Source organism: Pelobates fuscus, chromosome 2 (assembly GCF_036172605.1).
Source record: "Pelobates fuscus isolate aPelFus1 chromosome 2, aPelFus1.pri, whole genome shotgun sequence".
Classification (NCBI taxonomy): domain Eukaryota; kingdom Metazoa; phylum Chordata; class Amphibia; order Anura; family Pelobatidae; genus Pelobates; species Pelobates fuscus.
Window position 1 is genome coordinate 426616246 of NC_086318.1, and position 26080 is coordinate 426642325.

General features: G+C 41.8%; 1 protein-coding gene across 1 annotated transcript; it reads right to left on the bottom strand.

The window, feature by feature from the left end:
* Window positions 1–240: 240 nt before the first annotated feature.
* LOC134587573 (histone H3.3A) lies at window positions 241–6828 on the bottom strand. The gene is made up of 4 exons (XM_063444052.1): window positions 6731–6828; window positions 5171–5318; window positions 3602–3755; window positions 241–913 (listed from the first exon to the last, which is right to left on the bottom strand). Exons 2-4 carry the CDS (start codon window positions 5296–5298, stop codon window positions 785–787), a joined length of 411 nt encoding a protein of 136 aa, XP_063300122.1. The 5' UTR covers window positions 5299–5318; window positions 6731–6828; the 3' UTR covers window positions 241–784.
* Between the last annotated feature and the right edge of the window lie 19252 nt (window positions 6829–26080).

Consider the following 26080-nt stretch of genomic DNA (forward strand, 5'->3'; position numbering starts at 1 on the left):
AAGGGAGCATTCTGTACTTTACAAATGGTTCACGAGGCACCCTTTTTGTTTATGCTGGAAGTATTTTCATTTGGGTAAGCAAAATAAACCACATCAGCCCAGCTGTCGTTTTAACTCCCATTTGTCTGACGAGAGTAGCAAATAAACAACGGCTGACGGGCTGTAAACTGGCCTGTCCTGTACCTTGTGGTTTTTGTGGACTTTCGCGGAGTTTCAAATAAAACTCAAAACGCAGATAAAGTCGTTTAATGTATTTTAATAGCAAACTTACAGGAACAGCACAGAAAACAGACAACATTAAAAACATGTACTTGAATGTAGGAGAACTCAGTTAGAAAAAAAAAAAATATATAGTGAATGGATGGAATTTACTACATGATAAAAATGCTACAAACACCATTTAGTTGCCATTGATAAGAAATTTACTCATTTTTTAAAAAATCCAAATGCTGGCATTGTCCAGAAAAAATTTAAAGAAATTTATTTATATTTTATTATAAAGTTGAATCGTTGAATGACCTTTAATCTTTTATTTTTGACTGCACTTTAAATGCATAATGCCCCCGCATTTATATGGAGAATTCACACACAAATGAAAATGGAAAAAACGCTTCCCCAAATTCGATTCCGTCCCCTAGAATTTCCATTCACAACCATATATTTAGGTACCTTTTAACCCCATGGAGAAAAAAATATCTAACGTTCATAACTACCAATAACAGGAAGAAGAGATTTTTATTTTTTTTTGTGTTTGAAGATGAAAAGGGTTCCTCACGGTAGGAATTTAAGCGCGTTCTCCGCGTATGCGACGTGCTAGCTGGATGTCTTTTGGCATAATTGTTACGCGCTTGGCGTGAATAGCACACAAGTTGGTGTCTTCAAACAGACCGACCAGGTAGGCCTCACTAGCCTCCTACAATACAAAACAAAAATATACAGTTAGTGTTACAGAGATGAGCAGATCTTAATAATAAGCAATTACATTTTACCTCTTTGCTAAACAGAAAAAAGTAATTGTCCCCAATCAATGCTACAGGTTAAAAATCAGAAGAGAACCAGAGTATCGGTCACTAATAGGGCTATTGAACTGTAAATGGTCAGGGATATTTAGTTAAAAATAACATGGAAGGTACATTGTTTTTATTTCAGGAATATAAACTTACACATGGGGGTATAAACAATGTGTTGCAAAATTTTAACAGCAGTCAGGTTGGATAATATCTCTGATTGGGGTCAGGTTTGCAGATATGTAGTCAAACACCATTTCTTTAAAATGGCATTTGCATAAAATCTACACACACACAAAATCTTTTTCGTACATTATAATTGAAGGGACTCACTGCATCACTGTGCATCACTATGCATCACTGAGGAGATTTTGACTGGTGCAGTGCAGTGATTTTCCTATGGGGAAGCATTGGATTGGTTGAGATCATCAGGAGTTATTTGTAATTGTCCTATTTATAGTTAAATCCCCTTCTTAATATTGTAAAGCGCTACGGAATCTGTTGGCGCTATATAAATTGCAATAATAATAATAATAATAATAATCTCAGCAGAGGAGGCAACACAGAGACTGGCATAAAGTAAGTAAGACTCCTTTTCTTTAATGCTCACTGGGGTAAATAGCATTTAAAAAGCAGTCTTATTTACCTTATTTCCCACAGCTCGCCAATCTCCGTGGTTACACCCCATCTGAGATCATCACTCCTGTTAATGTCAGCCAACTCAATGCTTCCCTACTGCACACGCACAGTCAGCATCTCCTCATAGAAATCCATTACAGGACCAAATACACAATGTCTCTCTAGTGGCTGGCAGTTGTAAGTAGCAATGTAAACACTGCCTTTTCTAAGAAAAGACATTTACAATTTACAATACTCGGCCTGAAGGGACTTGCTCGTTGCCTCAGAACCACTGCATTAGGCAGATAATCTAAATAGTGAGTATAACATCACAGCATTAAATAAACATGTTTCTATTCCGAACACTATAGGGTTCCTTTAAGGCAAGCCTTGCAAAAATATGAAACTTCAAGGCGCCATCTAGTGGACAAACATATAACCTCATGAAAAAATGCACTTTTGCATTAGGGGAAAAAAAAAATTATAAAAAGCAAGACAATTATAAAAGCAATCTTATCTGACTATAACTAATCACTGCTAATAACTGCAGCCTGGGAAATAAATGGAATGGAAGATGGCAGGTAAACACATTTTCATATGCCTTTAATTTGAGCGGCATATGAACAACAATCTGGGTAATTACATTCATACAGTCTCTGTTTAAAACACAATTACTCTACCAAATGGATTTTTTAATGAAGACAAAGTATGTCATTGATGATTGGCACAGTACAAAAAGCTAGTTAAAATCTGCAGCACCCCATAGGAAATATAGAGAGCGTTAAAATATGATTAAAATAGCAAGCAGGAAAATCCACAAACGCTGGTTTTCACCGTGCTTTGCAGTAGGTTCAGGTGGTAGAACTTCAGGACTGCTTAAGGTCCAGCCATCATGAACAAATCTATGTTAAAGGGCCTTCCCATAACGCTCACATTTACATAAATGATTAACAGGTTTATGATTACTGTGATTATATCTCCAACAACAAAGTTATAGCACACAGGGGGCCGTCCTGACTAGCATTCTAATCTCACGGGAGACTCTGCGTATTCAGAATAAAACCCCAGTCAGCCTGAAGAAATTCCATGGAGGCCTAGGCAAAGTCTGTGCAGGTATGCTTGGAAAATAACAATCCCACAAGGCGTTGCGACATGTGACAGAGACTCTCCTGGGAAGGTGTTACAATGCATATCCATGGAAATAAAATTACACCCAGCCTAGGAATTATTCAGATTAAGCATTACACCATAGAAATCGCCAGCTAATTCGAACAATATATTTATAACCAAAGTGTCATCAGGCCAGTTTAACCCCTTAAGGACACATGACATGTCATGATTCCCTTTTATTCCAGAAGTTTGGTCCTTAAGGTTTTAAACAAATACAACTTATCCCACGCAAAACCACAAGTGATAGATTAGGTACAGAAAATAAAGTTACAAAGTCTTTAGCAATCGCTTTATGGCAACATTATGACATCACACACAAGGTGTCACAAAAAAAATTAAATAATTCAGATCACCTCGGCTGCTTTAAGACTACAATTGTCAATATCCTTTATCAGCCTTATGGACAGCAAAACATCAAGGGGGGTATAGTTCTCGTGCCTTTTCCTTAAGCTGAACACCTACAGTTTATACAAGGAGACTAGAAAAACCATTTACAAACCACAGGAAGCATGATGCTTTCGACTGCATGGTTACAATAGGAAGAGGAGCAGCTAAAAAATACAAAAATAAAAACTTTGAATCTATACATTTATTTGCAATTCTACAATACAGGCACATTTTCATGTTTTCCATATTTAAACAGCAGTGTCCCTTTAATACATTGGACAGGATGGTCAACCTTGTTTCACTGGAGGAGATTGCAAACTGCATTTCCCATGATGCTTCACCAGCCTCTGCAATGTTATTACGCACCGTACTTTCCTCACGTAAATTTATTTGGACATGCCGTGCGCACAAAACATTACCTGCAAAGCACCAATAGCAGCGCTCTGAAAGCGCAAATCTGTTTTGAAGTCCTGTGCGATTTCACGGACCAGACGCTGGAAGGGAAGTTTGCGAATCAGCAACTCGGTGGACTTCTGGTAACGTCTGATTTCACGGAGAGCCACAGTACCCGGCCTAGGAGCAAAGACAAACAAACACACACTGTTAGCAAGACAATAACGCAAACATTACAAACCCAAACTACAAAAGTATCATACACACGGTAAGCAATGCTAAGCGCACAGCATAGTCTGGCCAGGATAAAAATATTTCTGGTCCACTAGCCCCAGGCCCAACACATTTAATGGCAGCTGTTACATAGAAAGTCTATCAGGGTTATTTACTTAAGTGTGAATTTCAAATTTACGGTCAAAGTAGCCGAATTTGAAACATTCTCTCTAAGTCAGCTGTGTTTCCAGTTTGGCTACTCTGGCCTTACATTTGAAATGCACAGTATTGGCCTTAAATTTGAACTTCACTTTAAATCCTCAACACTTTCCGGTGGGTTATATTAACCCCTTAAGGACCAAACTTCTGGAATAAAAGGGAATCATGACGTGTCACACACGTCATGTGTCCTTAAGGGGTTAACAAGGTGTTAATTGCGGTGAATTCAAATTTAAATTTGACATTTCTGGCTAACGTAGCGGAACAAATAAAACATAGCTGGCCTGGGAGAATTGTTTTAAATTTGTGTCTATTGACGTAAAAACTGACATTCGCTTTGAAATTCTGATAAACATTTAATTGAATAATTTTTTGGGGGGCGGAAAAAAAACAAAATTAGTAGGAAATCTTAAAAGTGTATTTTGGTTCCAGCATGGAATGGGTTAAACCCACAGCAGCCGGTTTCCTGAAAACGCATGCGTGCTGCTGCCCTCTAGCGGCAGTTGTGTGGAAATGCACCGTAAACCCCTGTCGCTGTACACAGTCTCCCGGATAGGTGGGAACGGTGCCAATAACAGCGGACTAAGGAGACCTCTGCAGAATGAGCCCCCCCAGCCCAGCTCGCTGCCCATCTACATCACACCTGGGTAATGGGCATCTACCAACAGCAGCACAGACACATCAACACACATGCCAACACCACAGAATAAAAAAAAAATTAAAAAAAATTTAAACTAATAAAATTAAATTATATTTACATAATGAAGCTAAATATACTTTGATTTGCTGGTGCACGTCATTGAGACATATATGTAAGAGATTACTAAAAATGATCACTGTGTCATATGAAAATGCCCTGTTTTGCTATTTTACACAGTGCTGAGCACACTGTCATTAGCGAAATACAGAGCCAATAATTATAATTCAGTTGGGGGGTAAAAAAAGTAAAAATGCAATAATAAAAAAAAATAAAAATTAAATATCAAATGCAAAAAAAAAAAAAAAAAGTCAGCGAAGCTGAGTGTATAAAAGTATTATTGCATGTAATTATATTGTGATTAAATAAAATGTGTATCTGCATTAGAATATGATCCCTGGAGAGCTGTGCAGTGCTTACACAGTACGCATGCGCACCCCCCCTTCCCTCTCTCCCCCCCGTTTACCTGTAACGATGGGGTTTCTTCACCCCACCAGTGGAGGGCGCACTCTTCCTGGCTGCCTTGGTGGCCAGCTGCTTCCTGGGGGCCTTGCCACCAGTGGACTTACGGGCAGTCTGCTTGGTACGGGCCATCTTCCTTCAAGCACCTAAACCTGATTCCCCCCATTGCAAAGGAGAGGGCAGAGGGATTAGAAAACTGCATGTAAATAAAATTGAAATGAAATGGCAGATATTACTGTGAATTCAGAATTATGATCTATAAAGCTCAGGATTCTCCATAAGCTCCCATTCACCTAAGATGACCGGTTTTCAAACTGTGGCGCTAGCTGGCTGCTTTCTGTGCTCAGATCCAGCCCATATCACTCATTAGCATAGAAAAAAAACATGCTCAAGGGGGGGGGCACAGCCCCTGTGGTTCAATAGAGCCCCCCATAAACCTCTTTACTGATCCCCCTGTACCTGGGACTCTAGTGATCAGTCCCCCCACACTACTCCAGATGGTAATTCTCTGAGCTGTTTTGGATCCAGGAAAATCTGCCAAATTAGCCCAAAGTAAAAAAAAATAAATATATATGAAATAAATAAATACAATGTAACCAAAATTGTTTCTGTTTTGTGGAACAAAGCAATGGGATTGTTAATATGGAAACTGTTTTAAGATCACCCCAATGTGAGCAGATAGTGATCTACACAGAGCTGGGATCCAATGCAACAAGCCTCCCCTCCCTCTCCCCAGCTCGTACCCCCTGCTCTGCCAAGGAAATCAGGGGTGCAGAACCCCCTATAATTAGTGAGTGATGTGGGGGTGCAGGGATAAAGTTTCGGGGGCTCTGAGCAGTGAGGATCTCAGTGATGTGTGGTTGGATCTGAGCTCAGTGAGTTCCATGAATAGAACCCTCATGGAAGCTAATGTTACAATGTAACAATCTCACAGATACAATGCAGCAAACTGCCCCACGTGTGCAAATCCACCCCAAAAGGGGCAAATACACACTATCAGAGGCTGCTGGGGTCTAAACATGGATTAGAAAAGCAATCTTAACAGAAAAAGTCACCCAGAGAGCAGATCTCCCCAGCTTTCACCCAGCCAGACAGGAATCTGCTGGAAAGGGAAGAAATATGGTGACCAGAAAAAGACAAGATGGTGAAGCTTTGCAACAACTGGGGAGCACAGGGACATCGGAGGGGGCATTTGCCACGGTTTTAAGGCACTTTGCCCCATGGCAAAGTCCTCTGTGGACCCACTGGCGGTTACCTGGGGGTGTGAGGGGCAGCATGGTGATGCTCCAGGGGGGAAATATTCTCGGATTCGGAATATTTTATCGAATAAAGATGCCCCGGGTAGGCAGGAGGAGAGACAGAGAAAACAAGCTCCTTGTCTGAGAGAGGAGTGAGCAGGGGAGGAAGGGGGCAACATCCACTCAGTCCTTTCCACACCAAAAAGTTTGTGTCAGGGGCTGGGAATGGGGCGAGGGGGCCCCTGGGAGCGGGGTACAGGCTGGGGGGTGGGTTAGGGCTGCTTTCCGGGCGGTTTAGGAACTGCGATGGGCAAACAGAAACTTACCTTCCCCGCTAGCTGGAGAGAGAACAGGCTGCTGGCTGCAACACACAATTGAAAAATGGCTGACATTGCTGTGTTCCCCCTAAGCCGCTCACTCACTGAGCTGCAGCCAATCAGGCACAATGGAGGGAAGGTCTAACTGGCTGAGCTCTGTGTACAAACACAAAGACATGCTCTACACACAGCCAGCCTGACAGACTGCTAGCCTGGCTACTGAGACTGACTGACTGCTAGCCTGGCTACTGAGACTGCTAGAATGGCTACTGGGACTGACAGACTGCTAGCCTGGCTACTGAGACTGACAGACTGCTAGCCTGGCTACTGAGACTGACTGAGTGCTAGCCTGACTACTGGGACTGACTGACTGCTTGCCTGGCTACTGAGACTGACTGACTGCTAGCCTGGCTACTGAGACTGCTAGAATGGCTACTGGGACTGACAGACTGCTAGCCTGGCTACTGAGACTGACTGGGTGCTAGCCTGACTACTGGGACTGGCTGACTGCTTGCCTGGCTACTGAGACTGACAGACTGCCATCCTGGCTACTGGGACTGACAGACTGCTATCCTGGCTACTGGGACTGACAGACTGCTAGCCTGGCTACTGGGACTGACAGACTGCTAGCCTGGCTACTGGGACTGACAGACTGCTAGCCTGGCTACTGGGACTGACTGACTGACTGCTAGCCTGGCTACTGAGACTGACTGACTGCTAGCATGGCCACTGAGACTGACAGACTGCTAGCCTGACTACTGGGACTGACTGACTGCTAACCTGGCTACTGGGACTGACAGACTGCTAGCATGATTACTGTGACTGAAAAACTGCTGGCATGGCTACTGGGACTGACTGACTGACAGCCTGGCTACTGGGACTGACAGACTGCTAGCCTGGCTACTGGGACTGACAGACTGCTAGCCTGGCTACTGGGACTGACTGACTGACTGACTGCTAGCCTGGCTACTGAGACTGACTGACTGCTAGCCTGGCTACTGAGACTGACTGACTGCTAGCATGGCCACTGAGACTGACAGACTGCTAGCCTGACTACTGGGACTGACTGACTGCTAACCTGGCTACTGGGACTGACAGACTGCTAGCATGATTACTGTGACTGAAAAACTGCTGGCATGGCTACTGGGACTGACTGACTGACAGCCTGGCTACTGGGACTGACAGACTGCTAGCATGGCTACTGAGACTGACTGACTGCTAGTCAGGGTACTGTAACAGACAGATTGCTCGTCTGGCTAATGTGACACACAGACTGCCTTCACTGGCTGCTAGTCTGGCTACCACTGACATACTGACTGCTTCCAGGGACAGTATCTGGGCTACTGACACACACTTCGATATATTATTGTGCTGCCTCTGGGCTAGTGACACATTATCTGGGCCAGTGACACATTATCTGGGCCAGTGACACATTATCTGGGCTAATGACACACTCTGATATACTGCAACACAATAATTTCTCGAAAACGATGCTGCCTTTTTTTTTGTTCCTGCAGCTTTAACACCTTGAGTGCCTGGAGAATCTCTCGTGTTGCCTTATCGTTGTGGGATTGCTGGTCCTTTGAGTGTGGCTCCTATTATCACTTTTACATTCTGATATACTGGCACCATGGCTCTGGGCTAGTAATACAGTATCTGGGCTACTGACAAATATCTAATATACTGCTGCCCTGCCTCTGCGGCTAGTTATATAATATTTGGGCTACTGACATGCAGTCTGAAATACTGTCTCCCGGCTAGTTACACAGTATCTGGGCTAATGACACACTCTGATATACAAGCACCCTGCCTCTGGGCTAGTAATACAGTATCTGGACTACTGACACACACTCTTATATACTAGCACCCTGCCTCTGGGCTAGTAATACAGTATCTGGACTACTGACACACACTCTTATAGTCTAGCACCCTGCCTTTGGGCTAGTAACACAGTATCTGGACTACTGACACACACTCATATACTAGCACCCTGCCTCTGGGCTAGTAATACAGTATCTGGGCTACTGACACACACTCTTATAGTCTAGCACCCTGCCTTTGGGCTAGTAACACAGTATCTGGACTACTGACACACACTCATATACTAGCACCCTTCCTCTGGGCTAGTAATACAGTATCTGGACTATTGACACACACTCATATACTAGCACTCTGCCTCTGTGCTAGTGATACAGTATCTGGACTACTGACACACATTCTTATATACTAGCACCCTGCCTCTGGGATAGTAATACTGTATCTGGGCTACTGACAAATATCTAATATACTGCTGCCCTGCCTCTGCGGCTAGTTATATAATATTTGGGCTACTGACATGCAGTCTGAAATACTGTCTCCCGGCTAGTTACACAGTATCTGGGCTAATGACACACTCTGATATACAAGCACCCTGCCTCTGGGCTAGTAATACAGTATCTGGACTACTGACACACACTCTTATATACTAGCACCCTGCCTCTGGGCTAGTAATACAGTATCTGGGCTACTGACACACACTCTTATAGTCTAGCACCCTGCCTTTGGGCTAGTAACACAGTATCTGGACTACTGACACACACTCATATACTAGCACCCTTCCTCTGGGCTAGTAATACAGTATCTGGACTATTGACACACACTCATATACTAGCACTCTGCCTCTGTGCTAGTGATACAGTATCTGGACTACTGACACACATTCTTATATACTAGCACCCTGCCTCTGGGATAGTAATACTGTATCTGGGCTACTGACATACACTCTTATATACTAGCACCCTGCATCTGGGCTAGTAATACAGTATATGGGCTACTGACACTCTGATATTCATTTCCCCCAATATTTCTCTGGGCTAGTGATACAGTATCTGGGCTAGTGAAACTCTATTCATTTCCCCCTATATTTATCTGGGCTAGTAATACAGTATCTGGACTACTGACACACACTCTTATATACTAGCACCCTGCCTCTGGGCTAGGGATACAGTATCTGGGCTACTGACACACATTCTTATATACTAGCACCCTGCCTCTGGGATAGTAATACTGTATCTGGGCTACTGACATACACTCTTATATACTAGCACCCTGCATCTGGGCTAGTAATACAGTATATGGGCTACTGACACTCTGATATTCATTTTCCCCAATATTTCTCTGGGCTAGTGATACAGTATCTGGGCTAGTGAAACTCTATTCATTTCCCCCTATATTTATCTGGGCTAGTAATACAGTATCTGGACTACTGACACACACTCTTATATACTAGCACCCTGCCTCTGGGCTAGGGATACAGTATCTGGGCTACTGACACACATTCTTATATACTAGCACCCTGCATCTGGGCTAGTAATACAGTATATGGGCTACTGACACTCTGATATTCAGGGTGACTTTGACACTGGTTAGTAACATTTATTACATACCAATAAATCAACATATGAAGTTATTCACTAGAACAGGGATTGTGTAGACACGATGGTCATTTTAACTGATTTAAAGATTTTATTCTTAATTTGAGCCTTGATTTAATATTTTTTGGCTAAACTTAACAAATACTAAAATATCAAAATATATATCATATATAAAAAAACAAACTATATTGAGTTCCTTGGTTATATTGGCTTAAAGGGCCAGCCAAAACCTCATAACCATTACTTCAGAGTATATGGTGCTTACAGCAATTTAACCACTTTATTTGCTGTGAGAGGCTTATAACAGGATTTATAAGACAACCCACCAGTGATGTCAATCATGCAGTATAGGACACTGGACAGAGAATTAATGGATTAAATCAATCCGCATGCACGTTCCTGTGTGTATATGAATGTAGCGTGTGTGAATATGAATACGTATATGCATTTAAATGTGAGTATGTGCATGTGATTACCCTACAGGCATAGGCAACCTTCTGCACTCCAGATGTTTTGGACTACACCTCCCACGATGCTTTGCCAGCACTATGGGTGTCAGAGCATTATGGGGGATGTAGTCCGAAACATCTGGAGTGCCTAAGGTTGCCTATCCCTGCCCTAAGAAAAGGGTAGTGGGTGGTGCAGAATGATGAGACACAAAAAAAAAAAGGTACTGTTGGGGATGGGTGTGCCAAGATACATTTCAGCCCCAATTCCACGTAACCTAGGTACACCTCTGATCTGTGGATTTGTTGAGTTACTGTTGAAAATACCCTTTTAAGGAATGGATCTTATTGTTTTGGGAAATTGGGATATAAATACTGCCAGATGAGGCAAAAAGAATTGCCCAAAATATTGCATTTAAAAGGGTAACTCTGAGCTACATAACAATAGCCTGCAACCTGCTTCCCTTCCTTCGTTGGCTAATAGTTGTGCTGATTTGCAAAAAATTGTTACAAGATGTCACCTCTGTGGAGATACCAGAAGTGGAAGAACACCTCTCTGGCTTTCTGACTGATGGCTTGGGAGGTGTTTCTGCTAAAAATGATATTGTGCAATGATTGACGCATGTGCCTAGCATGACTGCTATCAGCCTATATCGAAATTCCTATCATCCCACGTGATGTGGTGACTGGAACCGCATTTGAGGGATAAACTACTTATCCCATAAAATCCTGGAGAACGGATAATAAAAAGAAAAAAAAAACAGACAAGAATGAGGTACTTCTGATTGGTGGAGACTTTCCTGGTCAGGGAGAAAGTAGCTGTGTGGAGTGATCGGGCACTTGTCTTCAAAAGTTTGGGTGTTGAACGATTTGTTACCCTTTGAACCCTTAAAGGAAAACTATAGTTTCAGGAAAACAAACTTGTTTTCCTGGCACTATAGCTTACCCCTCTATCACGGCCCCCCCAGTGACCCCTTCTGTCACTTACCTGGGTCCAGCACTGATGACCCTCGGCGCTGGCTTCTCTCCTTCCCCGCCAACATCAGCCAGCATGGCAGACCTAATGCGAATGCGCAGCAATGACTGCTCTTGCATTAGGATTTCTCCATAGGAAAGCATTATACAATGGGGTTTTGGTTGACACTGGAAGTCCCCATGCATAGCGTGAGGATGTTCAGCGTCAGTTAGGTGACCAAAACTGTCCTGAAAGCCTGGAAGTCCCTGTAGGCCCTTAAAAAATTGCAATAATTATATCTGCTGGCTTAAGTGACTTGGAACACTGAACCCAGACCACTTCAATGAACTTTTTGTTGCGATTAAGTTGTTATGTTTCCCTTTAAGAAGCCCACTAACGAGCCTAGACTATTATTGATCATTCGCCAACCTGTACATTTTGCTCTGTGCAGTCAGCTTCATACAATTCTTCTGGAATCCTATCATTCAGTATCTGTCTGTTGGAGAGCCTGACGAAGTGCGATTTATTGGTTGCAATAACATTTTATTGTTGCAGAGATCGATGGACAGGCGCACACTGTGATCTCGTGAGGGGTTGCTGGACTGTGGAAACCCATTTCGTGAAGTCCCTGCACTGCCCTTTAGAGGCAACTCTAACTGAAATGTGACTAGCTGACATCCCATGACATTGCCAAGTTGTGAATCAGTGAGCTCCGCAGTGCGGCCAGTTCTAATCCCAATCCCTGTCTATGGAAACTGTAACGCAGTGTGCTTGGTTTTATATACCTGTCAGCCATGGGTGTGGCTGTAAAAGCTGAATATAGTCATGAGAATGGATTTCTAAATACCTTTATCCCTGTACTGTAATTAGATTTATTTTCCAGTTTAATCACCTGGGAGTCATGCGATAGTTATTATAAATTGACATCCCAGCACTTAATTTATGGTTGAAGACATTATAGTCCTTTTAGAATGTATGTGTAATTAAAGACAAACCAGACTAACTGGATTGATAAACAATTTACTCAAGGAAATAAACCGATCGTCTGGCACAGGAAGTTAAACAATCCCTTCCTTCGATGGGTGGAGAACCAGGAGGTTTTATTGTGCATGCGTGGCCATCCCTACAGGTGTTCTATGTTCAGTAGAGCTATCCAGAGTTTGGGCATCATAGTCCATACCTCTCGACAGTGGTGTATTCTGGTTTTGTGCTGCCCTAGGCATGACAAAACTCAGGCACCCCCCCCCTTTTCCAAATTTCTGTTCCTGACAGACACACGCCCTCACCGATGCATGCACTGACATACACTCACAGATACACAGTCATGGTAACACACATTGTTTAACCAACACACACTTTCACTGAAACATACACATTCACAGACATACACACTCACTGATTCACAGTTACACTCGCAGTTACACACACACACACTCACATTCATCGACAGACACACATAAACTGACTGACAGATACGCATTCACCGACAGACACATACCCACTTACTGACAAACACATATACACTCTCAGTGACAGACACACACTCATTAACACATACACACTCTAACAGACACTCAATAACAGACACACTCACTAACAGACACACTCACTAACAGACACACCAATGTTTTATTGAGGTTATGCAAAGCATGGATAGCAAAAACAGAACATGCCACAACGTCTTAAACAATCAACACTAATACGCTCAGAAGCATTTACTGGACAAAACTCAGAGCATACAATATAACATTACCTCCTTTAATATGTTTACATTGTAGTAAGGTAGTACTATGCAATATCTAATTGCAAAGCATACCAAGCATACCAAGGCTTGCCGGTATATGACGTTTTAATCATATACATGTGTGCATGGTGTCATATAGACAAGTAGCTTCGTAAGGTGGAAATATTACAAGAAACAGTGACCAACATGGCCCACAAGAAACTCTACAGTTTCTAATCAAATGAAGGACCCTATAAAAAAACTAGATATAATAAAATCCTCCAAGAGTGTTTAGAAACACATCTTGGCAAAACACTAAATAAAAATAAATGTAAAAAAAATGAAAAAGATGGCACTATTAATTTTAAACAGGTCAATTGGCAGAATTGGCCATTTAAAGCATGTAGGTTACAGATTCCTGGAGTTGTCCAGTACAATTAACCAATACCTAGCCTAAAGGCATAGCACCAGGACAAGAACAGAGGTGTTGTGCCGGACTGCAAACAGGTCTCTAGTTATTGTGTTACGGTAGGTATGTAGGAAATGTGTGGCCGACTGCCACCCAGCCTCCAGGCTGTGAGACGAGCCATGATGCTGCTCCGTCCAGTCAAGACGTTCCAGCCACTGGACTTAGGCCCGAGACAGGGCAGAGATCGTTCTCGGCTGTCGAGGGATGACGGCAATGCTGACTGCCTAAGGTATGGCAGCGGTGGCAACCCTCCGCTGGAGTCATGGGCTGGATCAAACAACGGGCCACCTGCAGGGCTTCCAAGTATGAAGTTGCAATCTGCTGTTTCTGTGAAGATTTAATGGCTATTACTCTCCTCCAGAACTCATTGCTTATCCAGTGAACCGCTTGAATCATGATATCCCCCTTTCTCCATTTTAAAGGAACACTATAGTCACCCAGACTACTTCATCTCATTGAAGTGGTCTAGGTGCAGTTTCCCTGTCCTCTTAACCCTGCAATATAAAACAATACACCTTACATTTTGCTTACATTGCAGGGTTAAGTCTAGTGGCTGTCATATTGAAAACCTGGTCACGTGATGCATTAATTAATTTCTCTGAAAAGGCAGTGTTTGCATTAAAAAGCCTACAGGGACAGATATAGACACAAGAACAACTACATTAAGTTGCAGTTGTTTTGGTGACTGTAGTGTCCCTTTAAGATTAAGCAAATTTGTAGGTTGGACTGTCCCTTTAAGGTTGCACAACATTATTTTATTTAGGAACACAAACAAAAAATACATACACCGGGGATATAATTTAACTACTACAGCTCTGGGGGATGCATTTTTCATACGTTAATTTTTCTCTAAAATTTTCATTAAATGCCAAACATCGGCCTGAATTTAATAAGATTTTCAAATGATTCATTATTGTTAGAAAAACGTTCCAAATGATTTATCTACAAATATTCCCGTAGACTTTAATGGTGAGTTCTGTAGATAAATCATTTGGACAGTTTTTCTAACCATATTGAATCATTTGGAAAGCTTATTAAAATCGAGGCCATCATAGGTGACAGAGACTAGCACATGGATATTAACTAAATTAATTATTAAAGGAACACTATAGGGTCAGGAATACAAATGTGTATTTCTGACCCTAAAGTGTTAAAAACACTATTTAGCCCCCAAACCTCCTTAAGTATAGTAAAAACTCACCTTTATTCTCATAGGAAAGCATTGGATTGGCTGAGATTGTCAATTCTGATGATCTCAGTTAAGGAGGCGGGGGCGGAGCCAAACACAGCGCAGCACCAATCAGCATCTCCTCATATAGATGCATTGAAAAAGTTCAGTGTCTCCATGCAGCACTGATCCAGGAAGCACCTCTAGTGGCCATCTGAGTGACTGCCACTTCTCTGAAAAAGCAGCATTTACATAAAAAAAAAGCCTGCAGGCACAGGCTATAGACCCCAGAACAAACTATACATTAAGCTGTAGTTGTTCTTGTGACTATAGTGTTCCTTTAAGAATTCCTAGGGAATGCCACATGTTAGACAACAAACATTAAACTGAATACAGATGACCTGGCTAATTTGTGGCCTAATGTTTGAAATTCACTTTGATTCCTGGCTCCAATAACAGTCTGAGTAATTAAAGTGTTAAACGGCTACCACGGCACACTGTTGATACTGCACAGGCCACGGTGCACATTGCTCATTATGCCGTGATCCCAGCCCTTCACACATTTGTTTACTCAGCAAGCAGTTACAGTAGTAAGGGTGGGGCGTGATGCAATGCCTGTTTACTGGCTGGGCAACTTTTCAGGCTGCATAAATTAGACACGTGTGCAGATAAACAGCTGCCCCTCTGCCAGTGCGGTGCCTGTGTCTTGCATACAGTTTGCAGTTACGTCACAGACAACTGTCCCGCTTTTACAAACACAATCCCTTCATATGAATGCCAAACTGTTTGCATTCATTTCTCCCAATTTAAAAGGCTTGTGTTTCAAAAGAATTTACTGTATATTTTCTTGGACGTACGCATGTAAAACTTTTGCTTTTATCATGCTGCTTGACTTTGTACGCCTTTTAGTCCAAAATATGTTATGTAAATGTTATTAGATAATAGTTACATGGCTTGCTAACCCTCTTGCGGAAAAAGAATGACAAACTTCTGGCACGCAAACAGTTAATAGAGATACAAACTGCGGTATGAGTCATTTTGACAATGTTTGGACTGCCGTCAGGAAACATCTGCATTCTAAGGCATACTTTAGCTTCAACTGACATTGTCACCGTCCTGACACAGCCATCTGACACTGACATTGTGACCGTACTGACACAGCCATCTGGCACTGACATTGTGACCGTATTGACACAGCCATCTGGCACTGACACAGCCATCTGTGCACAGCCGCCTGGCACTGACATTGTGACTGTACTGGCACAGCCACCTGGCACTGACATTGTGACCGTACTGGCACAGCCGCCTGGCACTGACATTGTGACTGTACTGGCACAGCCGCCTGGCACTGAAATTCTGATCATACTGGCACTGACATTGTGATCATACTGGCACTGACATTGTGATCATATTGGCACAGCCATCTTACACTGACATTGTGACCGCACTGGCACAGCCGTCAGGCACTGACATTGTGACCGTACTGAACATCTGGCACTGACATTGTGACCGTACTGAACATCTGGCACTGACATTGTGACCGTACTGGCACAGCCGCCTGGCACTGACATTGTGACTGTACTGGCACAGCCGCCTGGCACTGAAAATTTGATCATACTGGCACTGACATTGTGATCATACTGGCACTGACATTGTGATCATATTGGCACAGCCATCTTACACTGACATTGTGACCGCACTGGCACAGCCGTCAGGCACTGACATTGTGACCGTACTGAACATCTGGCACTGACATTGTGACCGTACTGACACAGTCATCTGGCACTGACATTGTGACTGTACTGACACAGCCATCTGGCACTGACATTGTGACTGTACTGACACAGCCGTCTGGCACTGACATTGTGACTGTACTGACACAGCCATCTGGCACTGACATTGTGACCGTACTGACACAGCCATCTGACACTGACATTGTGACCGTACTGACACAGCCATCTGGCACTGACATTGTGACCGTATTGACACAGCCATCTGGCACTGACACAGCCATCTGTGCACAGCCGCCTGGCACTGACATTGTGACTGTACTGGCACAGCCGCCTGGCACTGACATTGTGACCGTACTGGCACAGCCGCCTGGCACTGACATTGTGACTGTACTGGCATAGCCGCCTGGCACTGAAATTTTGATCATACTGGCACTGAAATTTTGATCATACTGGCACTGACATTGTGATCATATTGGCACAGCCATCTTACACTGACATTGTGACCGCACTGGCACAGCCGTCAGGCACTGACATTGTGACCGTACTGAACATCTGGCACTGACATTGTGACCGTACTGACACAGTCATCTGGCACTGACATTGTGACCGTACTGACACAGCCGCCTGGCACTGACATTGTGACCGTACTGGCACAGCCGCCTGGCACTGACATTGTGACTGTACTGGCACAGCCGCCTGGCACTGAAATTTTGATCATACTGGCACTGACATTGTGATCATACTGGCACTGACATTGTGATCATATTGGCACAGCCATCTTACACTGACATTGTGACCGCACTGGCACAGCCGTCAGGCACTGACATTGTGACCGTACTGAACATCTGGCACTGACATTGTGACCGTACTGACACAGTCATCTGGCACTGACATTGTGACTGTACTGACACAGCCATCTGGCACTGACATTGTGACTGTACTGACACAGCCGTCTGGCACTGACATTGTGACTGTACTGACACAGCCATCTGGCACTGACATTGTGACCGTACTGACACAGCCATCTGGCACTGACATTGTGACCGTACTGGCACAGCCATCTGGCACTGACATTGTGACCGTACTGGCACAGCCGCCTGGCACTGACATTGTGATCGTATTGGCACAGCCGTCTGGCACTGATGGGTGTAAATAGCCCAACTGGGACATTGTCTTATACAAATGACAATGAGAGAGTCGCAGTGCTGGTAGATATTTCTTCTAATGATTGGGACCTGTGTCCTTTAACCTTGAACTGGTTTGATGTTACATTGTCATTGTTTTTTATGTTACCTAGCACTTGTCATACACAGAATGTACATCACCCATGGCACCTCCGAGGCACATGCAGCACTCGACTAGTACACACGTGGCACCAACATTTCACAAGTTAACTAAGACACTCACTTGGTGCTAACATAACATTACCATCCTAGAACCTTTTACTCCAGGAGAGGAATCAGTGCTCTTTATAATAGGCTGCATAATATTACTATTACTCTGTTACCAGTGGCAGCTGGTGAGGTTCAGAACTGGTAGTTAGCTATCCCCCACCCTCCCACCTAACCCCAGGAGATGCCACGACTGGTTAAAAGCCAGCTGCATCTCCAGTCCTCAATAAAGGGAAGAATACAAACTGCAGATATAATCATAACAGACACGTTATGTTCTAACACACACTTATCAGTAATCCTTACAATGCCAGTAAATGACATTTCTATTTTATTTAACTTTTTTGCAATAAAAACTGAGGGCGGAGCCTGATGTGCCCCTGTGGATCAGCCTCCACTGTCTGTTGGTATAAAAGCATGGAAAGCTGAGGGCTTTGGCCCATTTAGTTATTATCAATCATTCCACATGTAACACCCAGATTACATATAACAGGTCCAGAAGGAGAGTCCCAATTCTGGGCTGTGTCCCTCTGTCCTGTACTTTCTTTCTCATGTTCTGATTTGGAGACATTCAGTGCGTTATTAAATGTGCTTGCGCTGTACCAGGCTGCTTTAATGCCATTGTTCACCCGGTTGGGCTGCATGTCATCCTGGCACACATGCACGCTGAGATGACATGACCTTTTTATGGTTGTAGAGATGCAAGTTGGCTTGCTCCCATGCATCCCTGCAGTCCAACATCAGTAGCTAAGTACAAAGGAACTCACAAAAAGTACCTGGACTTGACATTACACACCTGGCAGTTACACATTGCAGTCTACTGGCAAGAATTCACATCCAGCCACGCATATAACACAAAATCCACATATCATTCATTACACGTTTCGCACCCACATTACACGTCAACATCATATTGAACCAAATCACACACAGAACCCATGGCACCCAATCCAGAACTCACAATTGGCATTCTCCTTAACAATCCTTCCACATATCCCAAATCCGGTGAAACATTCCCGATTAGAAGCAGTGACGTCCGGTCGGGACGTTGAAAGCCCTGTTGGGCGTCTGTTATTCTGACACTGCACTGGGGTGGGATGACCCACTCAGATTGCCCCTGTGAGACTCACCGGTCATTCAATTTGTGTCACAGGCAAACCCCAACACCAACACTACCCCTACACAAACACCACCAAACACACACGTTGGGCACATTATATGGATATCATTCACGTGGTACGCACTGCATTCACGTGGCACCTACACCATGCACAAATCGCACACATGAAACATCTCACGGATTTAAGGTAGTGGTGCCACTAATGTCAACTCACTATAACAGTTATAAAAGTAAAATGCATTGTCAAGGGGAGAAACTGCTACATTTTAGTACTTAGTGCAAAATTCCAGTAACTTGTCTGACTCTGGCCCCCATGCCCACTGGATGCCACCTGCAAGGGGTGAGGGGTATTACAGCTTGCATGGCTGCCATGGAAGGGAAGTTGGCCCTACGCTGGGGCAGGCAGTAATGGAAAACATGCTGAGAGCAGCTGCTAAGGGCCCCATAATAATCCGTGCAGCTGTCCATTTTACTCTCAATTAAAGGCGTACCTGACACTGTATACATTTAAAATACCAGCATCGAATAGGTGCATTCTAAATATCACCATTACATTTCATATATTGAACAGATTTATTGCATAATGCTTTTAATTTTTCCTAATTGGATTGTTGCATTGTTTTCCTTTTGTTTGGTTTTTCTTACAAGAAGATTGAATTTCAATAGAAATTGGTACTTTTGTAAACGAAACTTGTTGCACCCCACCCCCGACTTTCAAGCAGACAATTGGTCCTTTTACGTCTTGGTTTTGTTTAGCTCAGTGCCCAGAGCACCTGCCTTGCAGAGACTTGTCACTGAACTGCATTGGGAAGTCTGTGATTGGACAGCCACACAAAGTCTGGGCGGGGTTACAAGGGGAGGGCTTGCAAAGGCTGCAGACGGGAGATCTGCAGCTTTCACACGCTGTTTTAGATATGCCAGCAAAATAATTTTTTTTTATAAATAAATGATACATTTAAAATTGCATGCATGCAAGAAAAAAATATTCAGATTACAGAGAATAACACACACACATTGAACTTTACCGGAAATGTTCCTGGGGTAGAAACTTTGAATTGTAGGGAATAAAAATCAAAATTGCCTCGTTATAACATTGAGACCAACTGTAATTATAAAATGTTTGTGAAGCGAATCTAGTCATCCATGCACATGATATTTACTGTTTCGATACGTACAGGCTTTTGTGATCGTACGCTTATGTTTATCATTTTCACATTCGAAAAATAAAGATTTACAAAAAAAAAAAAAAATCAAAATTGCAAAAAACAAGGCATCACCTTTCTAGAAATGTAACTGACAATGTCTTAATGTAATCACGTTAAAGATATGTACTACATATGCATTTCCTTCTCCTTATCTTGTACCCCTCATAAATGCCTTAATAAAAGAAAGATTTACAAAAAAAAAAAAAAAAATCAAAATTGCTAAATTTAGGCTAAAAAAATTTAAGCTGCAACAACAGTTGAGTTCGAGGAATTTTCCATATTGGCTATTTTGCCTAAAAGTGCTACAAATTACACCCTTTAACGGAACATTGTATCACGGCAAGGCTTAAAGATTCCCGATGTCATAGAGGAGGGAACCAGTGCTTGGCAGACACTATGAAAGTTGTCAACACCGCTAGATAACGGTATGATTACTTACATGTGAGGTAGAGGTGGGGTTGCCAGTCCACTCCTGGTGCTATAACTTCTGCAATGCTATAGTAGTTATGGTGCTGTAAGTGCTTCTTTAATGCTAAATGGGGCACAACAAGCACCATAAACAATATCATTATCTGTCCAATCTTCTATGTAGTGTTAACACACACTGCATACAATGTTCAGCTGTTCCATGTTCCTGCACCCTGCTTGAGTGACCTTAATGCCTCTGGCCCTTCTGGCAATGCCAAAGAGTATGCCTTTAATCAGCTGGCAGGCACTCCAGAAAATGTGTCGTTTGGCATGCTGCCCTCATCAAAGAACTAGCATCTGAACACACTTAACCCTTTAAGGACCAAACTTCTGGAATAAAAGGGAATCATGACGTGTCACACACGTCATGTGTCCTTAAGGGGTTAAAGGAACATAAAAGTGTTAGGAAAACAAACCTTCATTGCTAACGCATTAGTCTTCCTGCCCCTAGCTATATAGGTCCCCTGTGTGTCCCATAAAAATATTAAAATAAAGGTTTTCACTTACCTTCTTCCCACATCGAGGTCAACTTCATGGAGTTCTACGGCATCGTCCATTCCAATGCTCCTCATAAAGGAACTTTGGGGAGCTGTTGAGTCCCGTGTGTGCATTCAAGCTTCCCCGTTACATCCATGTTTTCCTATGGGGGCTTCCAGGTCACATTGTCGCATTTTTCTCGGTCAGTGTAGTGTAAGTAGCTCCAATGGCTGTGATTGGAGGTGTTTTTGACCCTTCAACGTACACATTGTAATTTCTGCAAAACAGCAACGATTTACCTTGAAAGGTTAAATGGACAGGACCACTGCACCCAGACCACTTCATTGAGATAAAGTAGCCCGGTTAACTTTAGTGGTCCTTTACAGAGCTACGGGCACAGCTTGACTGTCAAAAGCTTCCTATGCAGCTGGCTTATGGGTCAAAATTAGATTTGTAGGATACACAACCACAGCAATCTTGACTTAACATAGGAGTGCAGCGGATGTAAGTTATTTTTATTTACAATTTGCACTGTCCTCTAGTAAATGCCAAAATAGTGTTTACTGTGGTTAGGAACAAGGAATATTATCTTCTCTTAAAGTCACTACTAATAACTGATACATGGCCTGTTATTAATATTACTACCAGGACACAGGCTTCCAAGGTAGAACACAGTGCAATGATGCCGGTATCTCCAACATACAATGCCTGGTGACTATACAACTGATTGTCCCAGCTTGTTCCACACAATGCAAATGGCAGTCAGATTATCTGTGAATTAGTTTGCTGTATCTCACGTAGCCAGGTTTAACCTTTATTGTCTAGTCTAGGAAGTTCTGGTCTAGTCTAGGCAGACTTTCCTGAAAGGGGCATCCAACCCCCCAAAAATAGCAGAAAGATGGAATAATACGTCTAAAAAAAAAAAGTATAGACGTAGAGTAATAGTTTTATGCAAAATTGCGCAAATGCATGTCTCCCAACCGTTTGGATTTCGTCTGGACAGTCCTGATTTTCAGGTCCCGTGCCGCCACCCAGACTTAGTTCTCTGATGTCCCGCTTTTGTGGGCACCAGGGAATTGTTATATACGCTAGGCAGACTGCTATTAACTCAGAAAGACACCCCCAACCCCTTTTCCGAGAACCCACCCTTTGGTTGGAGCTAGTGACACAATTACATCACTGGTCCACCCCATTTACCTCCTTCCCACCGGTGTCCTGATTGTTAGGACGCTGGAGTTGAGAGATATGCAAGTGCATAAAACTGGAAAAAGTGAAAGCAAATGTAACCGTTTTTATACATAATCCCCATTACCGTCACCATGTTTAATGACAGAAAAATGGCAGTACCATACCAATGATTGTCAGGAAGAAAATATAAATGCACCTAATTGGTTATAAATAAAAAAAATTTGTGTTAGCTTTCACGTTTCTGCCAGTTTGGTGTACAAGTACTATTTTTAGACTTTCTTCCGTTTTCTCTTTAATGCACCAAAATAATCTGTCTTTCAGACACTATTTCTTCATTCTACATTTTTTTGCTCCTTTTTATTAACAAAAGGAATAAGTGGTCAAGCTCGAAATTTTACATGTCAGGTGATATTTAATTAATAGCGATAAAAGTTAAAAGAGTAAAAACCTTCATGTGTGATCAAAGAAGAGTTTTTACAGTGAGCTAACAATTGCAACTATACCACATATCTAAAAAAAAAAACTTAAATGTAGCAACAAAACATAAATGTGGCAAAACAACACTCAAGAGTGTAATAGTTATACAATGTATCAGTCATCAACCAGCTGTCTGTTGGTAACAAGAGTAACCAGCAGGTGTTAGGACATAACCAACAAATGGAGGAGAGGGCAGGTTGCCTAAATTTCATTATCATATCGTACCTTAGGATATCCATTGCCCAATCTATGGGTAGTGGCAAACGAGGCAATAAACCAAACTGACAGGTGTAATCCAGCATAGAAACATAGAATGTGACGGCAGATAAGAACCTTTCGGCCCATCTAGTTTGCCCAATTTTCGAAATACTCTCATTAGTCCCTGGCCTTATTTTATAGTTAGGATAGCCTTATGCCTATCCCACACATGCTTAAACTCCCTCACTCAGCCCGCAGATATAATGGCCCACTGTCTGGGTTCACTAATTATACATGGAGCTGTACTTCACGGGTAACAAAACAGTTACTTCAAAGTTTTCACATACTTAGGATCATGGTGGAAAGGTAAATGAGATCTCCTCCTCCGCGTTTATCCAAATGGCCGGGATGCATATAGAAGAGAAGTGCCCTTCCAGTAATTCACTGCCACAGTGCCTACGCGTTTCGTCTGATCTGGACTTTTTCAAGACTGTTATGAGGAGCTGGATGATCAGATCTCCCCTTTAAAAGCAGATAGACTCTCCAATTAGCAATAAAATATCCAATCCAGGTTTTCGGACTCTTAAAGCCAATATATTGATCAGCTTAAAACATTTAAAACAATAAATATACACAACATGAAAAAATCTACACTGAATCGTACAGCCTTAAAAATAACAATTATATAACAATAAACATAGTAATAATAATAAAAATAAATTATGATACAATTAGAAACAACACAGTGTTTTTATTGAAGTTAGCAACAAAACATATAATAGCAACTTATAACATTATCCCTCTCTACTAACATATAGGGGTATCTCATAATATACCTTTACAAAACGAAAAGTAAATTAAAAAGTAAAAATTAATAAATTAATAGAAAATCATGAAGCAATTCAAACAATCAAAGAAATCAACCAACATTGTAATTGGTATTTTTGTGTGTTTTTATAATTTTATTCCTTGTGAGGTTGATATATATATTCTGTAATGTGTTTGCTCCTTTTTGTTACTGATCACTTTACCTTTCTATAGACAAAATAAGACAAATAAATGATTTTACTAGGGAAAAAAGATGCATTTACAATTTCAATTTTTTATTTTATTTTATTATTCCTTAAATAAGAAAGAAGACTGTGAAAGCTGCTTACTTGTCAAAGAAAATATGCCACTCTGTCAATGGCGAAGAAATTTATGTGAAATTTTTAAGGGCAACACGTTTGTAAACCAAAAAAAAAGCTAACAAAATGAAATAATAGACGCTCACTCAAACTAATATAATATGGAAGCAGGCTGCAGTGACTAGTTCAAGGATTCCCAACCTTGCAAATGATAGATCACAAGAAAGAGAGAAAAGAAACCGTGCCCAAAAGGGTATACATAAGGTAATATACGTACAGAAAATATGTATGGATGATGTACACCTTTGTATCTAAAAAAAAACCAAAGATAACAATAATAGTGCAGTACAGTAAGTACAAAATAATGGGTGGCATGAGGTATGTGATGGTTGCACTCACATTGGCTTGAGCTATATCAGAGCTCAGCTGTATCAACGCCTGGACGGAACAATCCACATCTATGGATATAAGTAGGTATAGCTGTCCCAATGGCTCAGATGAATATCGGTGTGCAATACATATATGAGAATAAAAAAAGAAATGTGCTCCAATGGTGATATAAGTATGCTTCGATATATATACAGAAAATAAAAGGATAATGTACTCACATTTACTAGAGCAGAACTTGCTCTGGTATATATAGCGTTGGTGGTATAATCCCCACCCAGGGATACGCTGGTACTAGGAAGTGAAGTTTGGATAAAAAAAAGTGTAAATATGTATAAAAATACACTATTTATTTAACCAACCATCACATACCTCATGCCACCCATTATTTTGTACTTACTGTACTGCACTATTATTGTTATCTTTGATTCTTTTGAGGTACAAAGGTGTACATCATCCATACATATTTTCTGTATGTATATTACCTTATATATAACCTTTTGTGCACGGTTTATTTTCTCTCTTTGTTGTGCAAAAAAAAAACTAAATGGAACAGGAAAAGAAAATTACGTAACAGGCGCAGCAAGGAATATTTGGGCGCAAATAGAAGAATAGGCGCCAAATAAAAAAAATGCAAAAAGTGTGATAGTGACAAATAGTATTAGGTAAATACTGAGTAAAAGTAGACATATTAATACAGGTTCTAGGCACATTAATATGGGTTTTGCTACCATGAAGCTCCGGTATTCCCTCACTTACACCACAAATATGGAATTATTAGAAAAAAGCCGATTCAATGCTTTGTAATAACCTCACAGAGAGTTATTTACTTGAGTGTATTAGGGAGTCAAAGTGAAATTCACATTTTAGGTAAAAATAGCGGAACTGAAGGAAATTCTTCAAGTCAGCTAGATTTTTACTTTGATTTCCTGACAATTCACCCTTTAGTGAATAAGCCTAAATCTTTCCTATTTTAGGATGATGATAGACCAATAAACACTATTAAACCAAATGTTGCCGAACTACAACTCCCATGATTCCTTCAATGAAACAGATTGCCAGTTTAAAATGGGAGTTGTAGTTCAGCAACATCTGGAGGGGAGCAGGTTGTAACACAGAATCAAAGCTGGACCTTATTTTGTGTGTTTATATTTATAAATAATTATTACTTTGGATTTTATTTTTTACTAAAGTGAAAGTCAACTTAGTTTGGGTTCCAATTTACAAATATAGTTTGAATTCCCAGCAATCTTCACTTTAGTGAACAAACCAGACAGAGGTTTATAAACAAAGAGTTCTAAACACAACATGAATAACTCAGCTTCGGCGTCATGTACCACCAGATAGAAACAGTTTCTCTGTGTGTTTAGAGCTCGGGCGCTGTAACGTTCCCGGGAAACATGACGCTAACAGC

Excerpts from the sequence above, each read along its gene's own strand:
- LOC134587573 (XM_063444052.1), bottom strand. The coding sequence starts at position 5,298 with ATGGCCCGTACCAAGCAGACTGCCCGTAAGTCCACTGGTGGCAAGGCC. Across the intron at positions 3,756-5,170 it reads AAGAAACCCCATCGTTACAG|GCCGGGTACTGTGGCTCTCC; the intron begins GTAAACGGGGGG and ends CTTTGCTCCTAG. Across the intron at positions 914-3,601 it reads CTGCTATTGGTGCTTTGCAG|GAGGCTAGTGAGGCCTACCT; the intron begins GTAATGTTTTGT and ends TTTGTATTGTAG.